At 36.7% G+C, this 15,141-nt stretch overlaps 1 protein-coding gene across 1 annotated transcript in view; it reads left to right on the top strand.

Moving 5' to 3' along the window:
* Nucleotides 1-12,741, top strand: part of tshr (thyroid stimulating hormone receptor) — a gene marked incomplete at its 5' end in the record, with an annotated part of 81,012 nt that extends 68,271 nt beyond the window's left edge. Inside the window, 9 exons of the mRNA XM_084431990.1 lie at nt 1,182-1,253; nt 2,395-2,469; nt 5,442-5,516; nt 6,256-6,330; nt 6,418-6,495; nt 6,867-6,935; nt 8,669-8,746; nt 10,772-10,960; nt 11,218-12,741. Coding sequence (XP_084288116.1) covers nt 1,182-1,253; nt 2,395-2,469; nt 5,442-5,516; nt 6,256-6,330; nt 6,418-6,495; nt 6,867-6,935; nt 8,669-8,746; nt 10,772-10,960; nt 11,218-12,616 — 2,110 coding nt within the window. The 3' untranslated portion in view covers nt 12,617-12,741. The remainder of the gene's footprint in view (nt 1-1,181; nt 1,254-2,394; nt 2,470-5,441; nt 5,517-6,255; nt 6,331-6,417; nt 6,496-6,866; nt 6,936-8,668; nt 8,747-10,771; nt 10,961-11,217) is intronic.
* Between the last annotated feature and the right edge of the window lie 2,400 nt (nt 12,742-15,141).

Genomic DNA, 15,141 nt, shown 5'->3' with positions numbered 1-15,141 from the left:
TTTAGGTATATGTAAGGTGGGAAGAGTTGGATCTGGATCCAACTCCTCCCCCTGGATTTCGTGTTCTGCAGTGAGGACTATTTCTCGAAAACAGCGCCCTTCTTGTGGCAGGTCAAATTTATAGCAGCCATGTTTATGAGCAGCTGAGTGCGCAGTGCCGTTGTTTTACCCATTATGCACAAATAAAAGCCTGACAACGTTAAATGTTCAGTTTTCTGTATATTCACATACTAATTATATACTATATTGACTAATTATGAAAATACCAACCATTTAGTTGCTTGATGCAAGTAAATGTTTGTCTAATTATTTCTATGCTGTTTATGTGTTAGAATATATGATCATGTAACATAGGCTATAGGATTATTTTTATAAAAAAATAAATGTTAGTAAATGGACTTAAACTTCCAAAAACCTGTAGAGTAGTGTTCTGGGTTCAAACTGTCCGACACGCAAAGTGAAGAATTCACGTGACTGTAAAGAAAGTGAGGCTTCGTTTTTCGTTGATCACATGTTTCTCTGCAAACAATACGCGCTCCGGTGTGGTGAACAAATGAGTCCTACTAAAGAGATGAGTCCGAGCTTAGGACCCCATTACCCCGAGCTTGCGCTGATTATTACGATAAAAAATAATTACATAATTATAATTGCTGTGAATACGGTAAGGCAGTATCAGGGCAGTATAAGCTCAGGTAAAGCTCAGCTAGCACGATCATAGCACGAAGCTTCAGTGTCAAATGTAACATCACTACATTGGCATAGCCAAATGTAATACTTGCAAAATATCATGATCCCAACCTTTATCTTCATACAAAAAACTCTGTTGATCAGACAGTGATTCATCTTTTCTTAATCGTTGATGTTTTCCAAATATTGGTGTCTGGGATGCTGTGAACCCAGAGACTATAATGTACACCATGTGTCTTTAATAGCTTAGCTTAAATGTGTGCTTAAAATAAATAGTGCTCATAAACAGCTTTATTCTCATTTGAAACAGAGTGGAGACTTGGAAATGTGGAAAAAATAAATAATAAGCAATTAGTAGGAATATATTTGGTTTTAATGATGTTCATTGAAATTGCATTTGCAACATTTGTTATATGTAATTGTATGTAAATGTTAATATAAGTTGTAATTATCAGACAAATCTCAGCCAATATGCATTATCTTTTCATTTCTAGAAGTCTCTACGAGACAAGCCTGACGACTGTTCCCCAAGATGCTTTTGCAAATATGGTCAATATCTCAAGAATGTAAGTACTTTTTTTTTAGAGACAAAGCCTTTTGATATTAGATAATTTATTAAAAATGATTTCACTAAAATCTTGATATTTGTTATTTAATAGATCTTTTAGAATTAATCAAACCTTATGATTCCTAAACATTTCCATTATCTGCAAAGTTAAATGTTATATATTTCTAAACATGAATACTATGGCATAAATGCAATTTTAATTGTCTTAAAAATGATCCTGAAAATGTTACAGATGTGGCTTGGTGCGCTGTGGTACAGTATGTGTGGGGTGAACCAAGGTGTGGATTATAGAAAACAAATTGGAGTCTTCCAAATAGAAATCAGGGGTTCAAGAGTGACTCCTATTCCGTACATACACAGAACAATGATTTAAAGGATTGTCATTCTGAAAACTCTGCAGTGTGTAATGACCACTGAGAGCGAGCATCAAGATGAGATGCTACAAAACAATTATGGGTTTGGTGGCAAGGTAGACTGAAATATTATTCATTGGCACTTGATTTTTGCTCATTACTTTTACCTTAATTGTCTAAACAGATATCAGCAAATACTCCTGTATTAGGATTATGTTGAGTTGACTGTTGATGAATATAAGTAGGAATCATTTTTGGGGGTAAGAGCTGGATTAAAATGATAGGGAAAGTAAAGAAGGGGGATTCTGCAGCAAGTGGGTTTTTTTTTTTCCTTCATAATTCAAACAACTTTTAAATGCCTTATTTTAACTGTCATACTTTAATTGAAGAAACATACTGTATGTGGCAACATAAATAACTTCTTTTTTTTATATATTTACATTGAGAAATACTTAATTGAGGAAGTCAGGGTGTTATAATTACCTCCATTTGTAAAATTGTTGAAAATTTCTCAGAAAGTAATATGATCACACTACTTTTACTTCTATGTGTTGACACCCTAGAATGTTTGGGTTTGAAGAAATTAAATGTGCTACATTTGCTCTTGTTCTTCCCTACATTAATACATTATGAAATTGCGCTAGCCAAGACTGAAAACTTTGTCTGATTTCATCATTAAGATTTAAAGGAGTTCAATGCTCTCTGCTGAGTGGCTCCAACTTGAAATAACCTTGTATTATTATAAAACTCTGGATTTTACCAGCATTTTCTCCCTTCTTTCCTCAGCTATCTGTCTGTGGATGTCTCTCTGAGCAGGTTAGAAAGGCATTCCTTCTACAACCTGAGAAAGCTAACTCATATGTAAGTCAAAGTATCCAGAAGTTCATACATAAATTCCAGTAAACCACACTCAAATAAATCATATATCAGTGTCACAGGTTATAAATCCTCTTTCACTGAATTTACTTTAGGAATAGTTACATGCTTCATTGTGAGGCTGAGCTAAAGGGGTAGCTTTGTTTTTTTATTTCCATACACTTTAAAATTTTAAATTTTAAAATATTTGGTTCCCTAACAAAATGGTTCACTCGTATTGCATTGCTAGACGAAAACTCATTTTTCTCTGAATACTGAAGCCTTATTGAATCACGCAGTGAAACTGCACAAGCCTATGGTGCTGCATTAAAACTGCAGCTACCACCCAGGAGTCAGGTGGTGTTAAGGGCCTGGCTTGAACTTGTTGCTCAGTTTGGAGTGGTCGGCCCTGGAATGCCAGCTCACAGCCGCTCGATGAATAATTACCTGCAGCCGGGACGCCATCAGTGAGCCCCCTGCCAGGAATCTACCACATTTGTTCATGGTGAACTTACCAGCGTGACACGCCCCCTATAACCCCCCATACCGTTTTTGAGATTTGCGTTCGAGGGGGGTGGCTTACTACAGGCGTCCACTTGAAAGCATCATCTACCTGGAACTCAGTGGAGCGGTGGCTTCAACCTACTGACTCTAAAATGAGAGGAAGTCGACACACTCACCACAGGGTGATAGTCTAGGTGGCCTTAAAGAAGGCCAATCACTTAAGAGTCAGACATTATGCGCCTGGAGTTCAATGGAGCAGTGGCTTCAACTTAATGACGTAATAATATAGCCTACATATTTTCATTTATTTATTTCATATAATACTATAATTTCTTTTTTCTTAACTTTTAGTGTTTCAGAACATGTTTTTGCAGTTGAGCATTAACTCTGTGCATAATTGATGAACAAAGACTTTTCTCCACCCAAAATCTATGTAATAATCCGGGTTTTTCCTGGGCTAAAAATCCCGATCATTTATTTTAATAAGATAACTAAATGTGTATTTTTCGTAGACCATCATATAGCCTACTGAGTTTCCCACAGTATTTTTGTGGATTGAGCTCGGTACCTCTAGGGGGGTCCGGGGGCATGCCCCCCCGGAAGAAAATTTTGTACATTTTAAAGATAAATTCATTAATCTGGTGCACTTTGAGTCACCCGAATCTGCTGTTAAAAATAAATAATCCACCCGCCAACCTCCTGAACCTATGATATTCTCTGATTTAGATATCTGCATCTGATCATCACATTTCAATTATTCTCGGTGTTAAGCATGATAATATGATGAAATATCACACTGTAGGCTGATTTAAAATTAAGATTTATTTAAAATAAATTACAAACTTTTGTCAAAATTACATTTCCAGCCTAAACAGAGGCTTTACTCCCTTCAAACTTAAATTGTCAATGTTTCATTACATCACTGTTGGAAAACACTCTTATCAGAATAATTTTTTTAGCTTTATAAAGTGCATTTCTTTCCCTAATTTGTACTCTCTATACTCTTTCCCTACTCTCAGGGAACTGAGGTTACGTTAGTAGCCTAACCGAGTAGGCCTACGTTATTTCTTATTTTATTTTTTTGATATTGAAAATTGTTTTAATCAGGGCATTTGTCCGGTTGGGCAAATAGGCTACAATTCTCTTTCACTTGTCCCTTAAAAAACACACGCACGTGTCCCGGACAACCGTTAATGTCGAAATTCTATTCAGATCAGTAAATTACCAAACAATCATAAAAGAAAGAAATATTATCTTACTGTCATCGTGAGGTGAAAATGAGGATCCACTCTGCCAGACTCTCGTGAAAGTGCTTATCTATAGCACGAAATTTATTTCTCGTACCATTTATTCGCCAAAAATAGTTTTTGCGTGCATATGATACGCACTTTATGGCGTGTAACACGCACGTACTCCACACCCCTAATCCTACCCAAGGGGTTTGCAGTGTGTATCATTTACACGCAAAAAAACTAAAACAAAAAACTATTTTTGGCATATAAATGGCACGATCAATAAAATGTATCTGTTTATAAATTTGAGCGTCTTTTCAGACGCAAATCTAATTTGAATTACTTTCTAATAGTAGTGGCAGCGAAATACTTTGATTAAAAATAAATATATTACCTAATAAATTATGTTTCTATTATTTTAGTTTTAATGAAAAACCAGGGGACCCCCCGAGGTAATTTTTTGGGGCCTTATGGGGGGTCCCTTGATGCTTATGGGGGGTCCCGGACCCCCCCAGCCCCCCCTCAATTCGAACACTGGTTGGTAGTCATAAACAATTTCACCGCTAGATGGGAGAAAATCCTACACAGTGTAGCTTTAATTATCATTACTGACACAAACAGTTCAATGTTTGTTACAAATATCATGACATCTCATTTATTTTCAGTAATTTAAATCTCTTTTGTTGAATTTTCTTGAATTACATTTTTATTTAATTTCAAAGAATGACTGAAGCTATTTAACAGTTGGATAAAATGTAATTTTACTTGTTTTTTTGTTGTTGTTTTTTGTTTGCTTTTTTTTTTTTTTTTGTGCAAGTGGTTTTTCATTGAATCCCAGATTAAATACACCCATATGGCATTATCTTGTCCATCAAAGAAGATTTTAGTGACTTGTCCTGCCTCCGTACCCATTCTTTGTTTGGGTTTCACTTATTGTACCAGAAAATGTGTTTTCAATTACCATATCTGGCTGAGTAACCTGAACACGAGCAGATGAGGTCAAAGAACTGTTATTCCCATCATCTGCAGAAATATTGTGAAATTAATTCTATTACATTTAATCATAATGTCTTACCAAGGTAAAAGGTACTGTTGTAAATACTTTAGACTCATAACTCTTTCATTCAGTCATGTGAATACATTACACACTGCACTTTAAAAAGTAAATTTTCAATTCATGAAATCAATCTCTCTCTCTCTCTCTCTCTCTCTCTCTCTCTCTCTCTCTCTCTCTCTCTTCAGAGAAATAAGGAACACAAGGAATCTGACATTCATCCATCCAGAGGCTTTAAAGAATCTCCCTAATTTACAGTATTTGTGAGCAAAAGACTGTCCATATCTGTCATTTGTTTGTCTGCAAATCATATATTGATTTCCTTGTTTTAAATATCTTAGTGAGGTTTATGCATAAATCAAGAAAATAACTTGCCCAAGCAATTAAAAAAAAATTAACTTTAAAATTAATTCTCTGAAATATATTTTTATTATACACAGTTTAGCTTTTCCTGTAAATCTATCTTGTTTTAAGGATGTCAAGACAAAATTATTTTTCATATTATTATTGTGTAATGAGTGTGCCCATATATATACAGTCTCCAATTTTTTTGCACTGGGTTTGGGTGCAAATTTATGGGATCATGGGGAATGGTTTAAACAAGATATAACAGAGTTGCGAGTACCACACTTATTGGAAGCTGAAAGCATAGTCAGTTTAACTACATTATTTAATAAACAAACACATCAAACTTTTTGTGATCCGTCTACACACTGAGATTAGTTGAGTGTCTGCAAGACAGAAATTTTCATGTTATGCTGAGCAATCTCACTGTTTTACATATTGATAACATGATATTATGATATAATATGAGCTGCTACACCGGCATACAATGCATCATTGGAGAATTTAACTAGCTAGTCACTGCTGTTTCCTGAAACCACTCACCCCACCAATAACATAAGGGCACTCAAACCAAAAGTACATTTACCTGCAGCAATATGTCTTTGTGGACAATGCACAAGACCATAGAATGATATCCTGGAGATGTTGTGTTTGCAGAGGCTTATTCAACACAGGCCTCACCATCTTCCCTGACCTGACCAATATCCAGGCTGATGACTCGTACTTCCTACTGTGAGAAGTGTTCTAATGCTGCAGTTTTCATACACATCAGTGTTTTTTGAAGTTATTCTTTTTAATTTATTTGTGCTTTTCCTGCAGAGAAATTAGTGATAATCCCTATATTGCTGAAATTCCATCTAATGCTTTTCTTGGCATTACCAATGATCTGCTGTCAGTGTAAGTATTGTCACATTCCCAATGATCTGCTGTCAGTGTAAGTATTGTCACATTCCCTCATTTTCACATTTTTCATGCTAACAAAGAAACGTATATTGAACTGTCATTTGTTGGCTTTTTTTAACTATATAGTTACTTATAAAGTACATTGGAGGGATTATGTTGATTAAATGAAAATAAAACCCTTTTATCAGAAGACTATTTGCAATCCTGTTCTAGTTTCTGGTACAAACATAAATGAAGAGCATCTCCATGTCGGCTCTTTAAACATGTACTGTATATTGTCAAAATCTGAGCCAGAAGTAGATACTGTTATTAGCAATAATTTTGCATGAGGCCATGACTGTTATTTCTTGTTTTTCATTCAACAGGAAGCTCTACAGCAATGGCATTACAAAGGTCCAACATCATGCTTTCAATGGCACAAAGCTGGACTCAGTGTAAACTTTTTTATAAAAAAAAAAAAACAACCTTATATAACACATATAAACAGCTGAAAGTTCATCTACAGTCATATAAATACAAGTTTGATATACCACATTTATGAAGCATTGGTCATGAACAGAATTACCAAAACTACCCAAAAATAAAAAATAATTTAAATAATTATTTTTACTCACCTTAATTTCATTGCAAAATTTTATTATATTTTTAAAAGAAAACTTTTGAAGAATCCTTAAGCAGATTAAGCGTATCATCTTGCCATACATTATTCCAAAACCAGCAATAAAATATTCTAAAATAAGTCCATAAAACTCATGCACTGTATTCTCATGCACTGTATACTGTAAGTCTTCTGTAACAGACTGAAAACCATGTAAATTTTGGTCTGTAACTCACACAAAATTATTATATTGCATTATAGCCTTCTAAAAAATCTGGATCCTTAGAAACACTTTGAACAACGAACGTCAGTGGAGAAGTTCATCAGTTCATCATAACATTGTAATATACATCATATACATAATTCACCCACTAAAGCCTATTGCTAAATATACCCGATTTTTCATATCAACAGAAAAATAAACCGGGATAACCTGGCTTCTCTTTAGACCCCTCTGCTTCGCAGCATAGTAATGATGATATGCTAAAGCCCGCCCATACGTTGACCTGATTGGTTACAAGGTAGTTTGTGACGCAAGAAACACCGGCAATTATAAACTGCATTTTTTAGACTGTTTTTGGTTCACTGGATTTTGGACTGGAATGGATTGTCTTAAAGCATATTAATAACACCACATAGAAACAACATGAAAAACCATAGGGGGTCTTTAAGGAAAGAACACTTTGGGGAGCACTATTATTCACTATTGATGTTTCACAAATCTGGATACTTGTATTATTAACCTCTGCTCCCAAGGGTTTTCTGCTGAGAATAAGGGATATTAGTGTCAATCCCCCTCCCCCTCCCCCTCCCAACTCCCAACTCCCAACTCCCAACTCCCTTAGGTTGTAATTTCCTGCTAATGTCTTTGTGCTTTTGTATGTTGACATTGGACTGCTAAACCAGGACAAATGCAACCAATAAAAGTGCAATAGTAAAACTCAATATCTAGATTGCTAAATTGCTTATAAAGGTGGACCCCTCTACCAAGCCTTGTATTCATATTTTTTGGTCTCATTTAAATAATCAAAAAATCTTAAAACATTTTCTAGTGTATTGAATGGAGCAGCTGTTAATAGTGTTGTAAACAGTTCAAACTAAAATTACGAAAAAGTCAAGGTGGCAAGAAAGTCTGAGTCTTTATTAACATTATTAGTCTTTATTAAATATATATTATTATTATTGGAGATTTTAAAGAAAATTTGATGCTATTGTGGCATGTGGTATTGCTAGATGGTTTCTATATGGCCCCAAGGAGTCTTTATGATATTGTTGTCCTGTGTGATTATATTCCTTTTTTAATATAAGTCTATAGGATTGTTAAAAGTGTACCAAATTAGTTACGAGTTATAACTATGAACACTATGCACTTCTCAGCAAGCAGCACAGGTATTACTCATTTCAATAGCACAAAATATTGTGGGAACAAATACCCTAATAAATACTTGTGCCTTAACAAGAACCACAGAAAAATCTATTATTTAATTGTAACATTTAATTGTAACATGTTACACAATAACATGATGATATAATCCTCTAACTGAACGTTTTCACTCCTTTTCTTTCCAGGTACCTGCATAGAAATAAGCAGCTGACAAGGCTAGATGAGAGAATGTTTGCTGGGACTAGCAGTGGGCCAATGCTCCTGTGAGTGCCTTTTGTTTCTCCTGAAAGCACTTGAGATTCAGTGTCTGTAGGTCCCTCTGGGGAACAGGTAGCACTAAAAGGCACAAAAGCAACACTTTTATTCTTTGACACTCTTAATAGAAAACATTTTCTAATGCTTGCACTCTCTTGGAACATCAAAACAACAAGTTGTTTTACTGATTAGACAAAGATAATGTATTACCGTTCAATCCAGACTTCGTAAAGCTATAGCCTATTCATTGGTGTTACTAACTTACAGTTGTTCTGTAAGTGAAAAATATCTTCTTGTCTGAATGTTGACCATAGCTTATCTGACTGCTAATGTGGGCCTGCTGAAATCATAGTTCTTTAATAAGTTAATAATGTGGCCCCTCAGCTACCCTCTCATGAGTCAGATTAGTGTGAAATCATTGCTATGAGGTCACTGGCTAACTATCTCAAAATGACCAAATCAGATAAGCAGGCTGCAAGTGTTTTTTCTTTCTTTCTTTTTATTTATTTTTTTACTTAATTTTAAACTCATGTTGCACAATAGACTCTTTGGAACATCAATTTAAAACTGAAACAACAACAAACTCATATTATAATGGATATTTTTGTGTCTCAGGGTGTGATGATCCTGTAGGGAGGATTTGCGATATGGCAGTGGGAAATTAGATTCTTTGAGTAATACTGAAACTGCTTACCTGGTTTCTTCTTATCCATAACCTACTCTCTGTTCCAGTGAAACCCCAAAATAAAATGTAACCAAAAATGTTTCCACACAGCCACACCATTCACATTCACACATCACAAAACAGGAACCACAGCTTAACCTAAGGCTACGTTTACTCTGCAAAGCCAATGGCACAGACAGCCTTGTAATCCTTTTTTTTTTTTTTTTTTACTTTCATACAAAAATAAACTGTTTACAATATCGAGGCAAAATGCACTGACAACAACACTAGTATTAGTTCTCATAGGTATTATATCAACGCCACTGAACATTATGTTGTTATTGCATGTCCACGGTCTTAAAGGTATCTTAAGAGGTCTACAAAATGTTGACAAAAGCTTTTGAAAAACCACTGCTTTTGATTCGGTAAAGTGAAATGTATTTATAAATAGCATATCTATTTGTAACCCGTTAATGTGTTGTAATTGTTACATAAACCCACGGACTGAGTAAACAGGTGACTTAATCAGAGTTCCACTTTGATGCTCAACCTGAGCTGAGAATCAAATACGACTGTTTACATGTAGACCAGATTTTTAATCACATTTGAAAATGGCTCATTTTAGAAATGGCTTCAAATTATTCAAATTCAAATTAGATGCATATAATGATAATATAGCTTGCAAATAGGCAAGACATTGCAACAAATAGCCAACACATTTGAAAAGAACATCAACCAAAGCGTTTCAACACTAGGGAATTTTGTTGCATTTTGTAAGCCCCTCACCGAAATTTCCACCGAAATGACCCGGAACAATTTGTCCCAGGACCTTTTTTTTTTTTTTACCTAGACCTGTTGCTGCCTGCGTTTCCATTGCTGTCTAAAGTACCGTGAAGACTAGGCAAATAGTCCGGTGACGTAGGACTGCGTGCTACTTTCCAGTTCCCGCCGGATTTCATCCTCTGAATTTAAGCTTAATAAGCCTCGTCGCCGGTCCTTCGATCGTATTTTTTCAACTCCATTGTTGATTCGAATAGCAAACAACTCTAGCAAACAACTTACTGCACGCACCGCAACAGACTTTTAAATATAGTGGTTGAAATAAAATGCTGCATGAACTCAACCAATCAGCATGTTCAGCGTCCAAATCCCACCCCCAAAAGTTCCTGACCTTTGAAAAAGTACTACCTCGCAAGCAGGAAATTTCTGAGGGGGATATTTTTACCCGGAACTTCATTTAGACACTATTTCCTGCAATGTAAACACACCGAGTCCCACCCCAAGGTCCCTAGTTCCTGGGGAAAGTTCCTGCGGTGGAAACGCTGCTTTAGTCTTTCTTTGAATGTCTATTTTGTTTTTTTCTTATTAGTGATGTTTCAGAATCGGCTGTCACTTCCCTCCCAACCAGAGGCTTGGAGTCACTTCGAGAACTCAGTGCTCGGAATGTCTGGGCCCTCAAAAAACTACCACCGATCAAGACCTTCAGACACCTAATTACTGCAGACCTGACCTACCCCAGCCACTGCTGTGCATTCAAGAACTTGAAGAAAAAAAGGGGGTTTGTGGTTTTGATTTTTCATTGCAAAAAAAATAAGAAAATATGAGTGTTTGTTAAATGAGTAAAGATCTGGATTCCAATCCATGTAGTATTTTGACTACGACTGAACTGTGTCATATAATTGGTTGTCTAATTTTATGAAAGATTCTAAATATTAGGCTAGATGTAGTCAAAATGCAAAAAGCTTTAAGACCTTCCTTTTCAAAGTGTATTTTCTGGCATGCAAACATAAGGATTTTTTGCTCTTTAAATGGCAGGTACTTAGAGGACATCATTTGTAACCTTACTGCCAGGTATAATCAACTTCAAAAGAGATCTGTTGGAACTTTTACATTTCCTGGCCTGCACAGCAGCATGGAACCTGGCATTGACTCGGGAGATAACCTCTTCAGAGACACCTACGACCACCAGGATTTTTACAGCAGCCTGCATTACCACACCTACTTTGGCGGACACCCAGATGATGATGTGGGCTTTGGTGAAACACTGAAGAACCCCCAGGAAGACACCAGCCATGAGTTTGACAGTCGCTATGACTACATTGTGTGTGAGGAGGGAGAGGAGGTCGCCTGTTTCCCTGCTCCTGATGAGTTCAACCCTTGTGAGGACATCATGGGTTTCAGCTTTCTAAGAGTGTCTGTGTGGTTTGTCAGTTTGCTTGCTGTGTTGGGCAACCTGTTTGTACTGTTGGTGCTGCTCACCAGCCACTATAAACTGTCTGTCTCAAGGTTTTTAATGTGCCACCTGGCCTTTGCTGACCTTTGCATGGGCATTTACCTGCTGCTCATTGCTTCCGTGGACCTCCACACACGTTCTGAATACTATAATCATGCTATTGATTGGCAGACAGGTCCGGGATGCAACCTAGCTGGGTTCTTCTCCGTCTTTGCTAGTGAACTATCGGTCTACACACTGACCACTATTACCCTGGAGCGCTGGTATGCCATCACCTACGCCATGCGGCTGGACCGTAAGTTGCGTCTGTCCCATGCCTCAGTCATCATGCTGGTGGGCTGGATCTTTTGCCTTCTATTGGCTCTTATGCCTCTCATTGGGGTCAGCAGCTACCAGAAAGTCAGCATTTGTCTGCCCATGGACACCCAGACACTTGTGGACCAGATCTACATCCTATGTGTACTTGTTCTTAACATCCTGGCTTTTGTAGTCATTTGTGGGTGTTACATCAAGATCTATTGTGCTGTTCACAACCCCAGTCATCAGTCTGCCAACAAAGACACCAACATTGCCAAGCGTATGGCTGTACTCATCTTTACCGACTTCCTCTGCATGGCACCCATTTCATTGTATGCCATGACAGCTGCGTTGGACCACCCGCTCATCACTGTGTCAAACTCCAAGATCCTCTTGGTGCTCTTTTACCCTCTGAATTCCTGTGCTAACCCGTTCCTCTATGCCATCTTCACCAAGGCCTTCCAAGGAGATGTCTTTATACTGTTCAGTAAAGTGGGTCTCTGTCAACGTCGGGCTCAGTTGTTCCGAGGTCAGACAGTGTCTTCGAAGGCAAGCAGCAGAGGAATCACAAGACGTGAGAGGGAGCAAACAGGAGCAAAGGAGACCCCTATTTCTCTTCTAGAATATCCAGGCAGCCTGCCAGCCACCCAACTGCAGGAGGACAGTGATGGGGAGGACACTTGAAGCCTATATGTGAGTCCAGGCAACAACAACTGGAATGTAGGTGTCTGACAGATGAACTAAAATGCAGCACAGAAAAGACTGAAAATTCATGTATTACTTGAAAGGTCTGCATTGAAAGAAATGAATGAAATTTAGGCAGTGTATTTAATATAGTATATTGAACTGGTGAAAGTCAATGCTTGAGTATTAAATGGCCTTGTTCGTGCACAAGCATAATAAAATGCTGTGTAAATTGTCCTTAAAAAGTTATTTGTTGCATTCAAAGCAATACACTCATTTAAATTTAAGAATAGTTTTAGAATTGATTTAAACAGGCATTTGCTCTGCCTGTGTTTTTTTTTTTTAGGCTCATTGTGTATGGCAGTGCTTCCTGCACTGCACATTTTGTATGTCTCATTGGGGGTGCACGACTAGGGTTAAGTGGTTTGTGGAATCTAGAGCCTGTTTAACAATATTAAAGATTCAAGATTAATTTATTTGTCCCTAGGGAAATTTGTCTTGGACATACAGGCTGCCACATAAAAATACATACAGTTATAGTGCATTAACAAACACAAAACAAGTACAGACATAAGTGCATTCAGCACCTAAAACACAGCCCCTCACACAACACCACACACAAAAGCAATGCATGGTTATTCCAGCACCCATATTAAAGAGTGAGTTAACCCAAACATGAAAATTATTTAATTAATTACTCACCATCATGTTGTTCCAAACCTGTAAGACTTTCGTTCATCTTCAGAACACAAATTAAGAGCTTTTTGTCCCTCCATAGACAGCTATGCAACTGACACTTTAAAAAGTTTATAAAGAGATCATAAAACTAATACATATGAATTGAGTGGTTTAGTCCAAAATATCCTGAAGAGACTCGATCACTTTTATGATGAACAGATTGAATTTAGGCTTTTAGTCACATATAAACATTCATCAACTTACACATTGGTTGTGATAAGCAGAAGCTCGAGCATGTTCGCTTGATGTGCAAAACTGATGAGGTTCATTCTCGTGTTACGCGTGCTGTAGTTAATAGTTGAGCTTTCGCAAGAGGTTTGTTCTCGTGCGTCAAGCAGGTTCGGTTGAGCTTCTGTTTATGTTCGCTGATCAATGTTTATTGATCTGTTCATCATATAAAGTGATCAAGTCTCTTCAGAAAATGTGGACTGAACTGCTCAATTCAAATGGATTAGTTTAAGTGTCAGTTGCATAGCTGTCAGAGGGACAGAAAGCTCTTAGATTTCATCAAAAAGATCTTCATATGGTGAACGAAAGTCTTACGAAACAGTTTGAAATGACGAGGGTGAGTAATTAATGACAGAATTTTCTTTTTTGGGTGAACTACCCGTTTAACAGCTAGTACATCATTTACACTGTGTGTATTAGCAGCACAGTCATATAAGCATAGATGAAAGTACAGTTTTGTCATTGAGCCTATTTTTGCCACACGATTGTAACATGGAGCAAATTACTTGTGCATGCAATGTTTGGGGAAAAACGTTGTCTTTCTGCTTTGGCGCAAGTTCCACATACAGTGACTGACACACAAAAAACACAATTGGCCGTTTTCACAGACAAGGCTCAAGCCTAGTCTCAGACTAAAGTGCATGTTGAGCTGTCTTAACTGAAAGCAACTTGCATTGACATATCTTAAAATATGCACACCAGTAATATGCACACCAGTAATGTTTTTGTTTTTTTCTAAGGCACATTTATAAAAGCTACTTAATTGTCCTAATTTAACTAAGGCCTGGCTTAATCTAAAGTAAACCCTGTGAAACCAGGCCTATTTGTTTTTTACTCTATTCAGTAAATCTGAAATCTAGACTGAATCTTTGTTGTTCCATTCTGAGTAGATTAATTGCCATTTGAATCTATTGCAAATTAGATGTCACAATCAAGTTTGTAACAATTTTTAATGACCCAACAACCGCAATAGCCATTTTATAATTTATGTCTGAAACAAAGAAACTACTGTATTTTCTGTATAGCACCTTCTACTGCTGTTACACTGCTGCTTATGCACAGTGTGTGTGATGTGAAACAAGCTTAATGGGCATTGTTGCTGAGCTTCATGTTCTTGTAAAATAAGAGCTTGCGTGTAGATTAAAAAAGTGTTGATGTGTGCTTAGTTTTTTGTATCCAGCTTCTGAACTGTATTTTATTATTTTAAATTCAATTATCTTCATGTATAATTGAGTTGTTTTTTTAAAGTGCCACTTTTATGTATTTAAAGGTGATGTGTGTAATTTGTTTGGTGTTAAAATAATTCCTCAAAATAAAAAGATATGTGAAATTATAAATAATTAGCTTTTGAAAACCCCATTTTAAACCGTGAACAGCGTAAACTGGATTTGTGCCACTATTAAAGCATTGTTATTTTTATTTGAGCAGCCCAACATAGCCACACTGGGTCAACCAATGATGTGAGTTAGTGCTGGGACTATATTTGTCTAACCAATAACAGAGATGAGTGTTTGAGGAACCTTTTCGACATCAGTCATTATTTTTGTAATTCCATGTGG

Source organism: Rutilus rutilus, assembly GCF_951802725.1.
Source record: "Rutilus rutilus genome assembly, chromosome: 15".
NCBI classification, from domain to species: domain Eukaryota; kingdom Metazoa; phylum Chordata; class Actinopteri; order Cypriniformes; family Leuciscidae; genus Rutilus; species Rutilus rutilus.
Note: the sequence above shows the minus strand (reverse complement) of the source record. Positions and strands in the feature narration are given on the sequence as shown.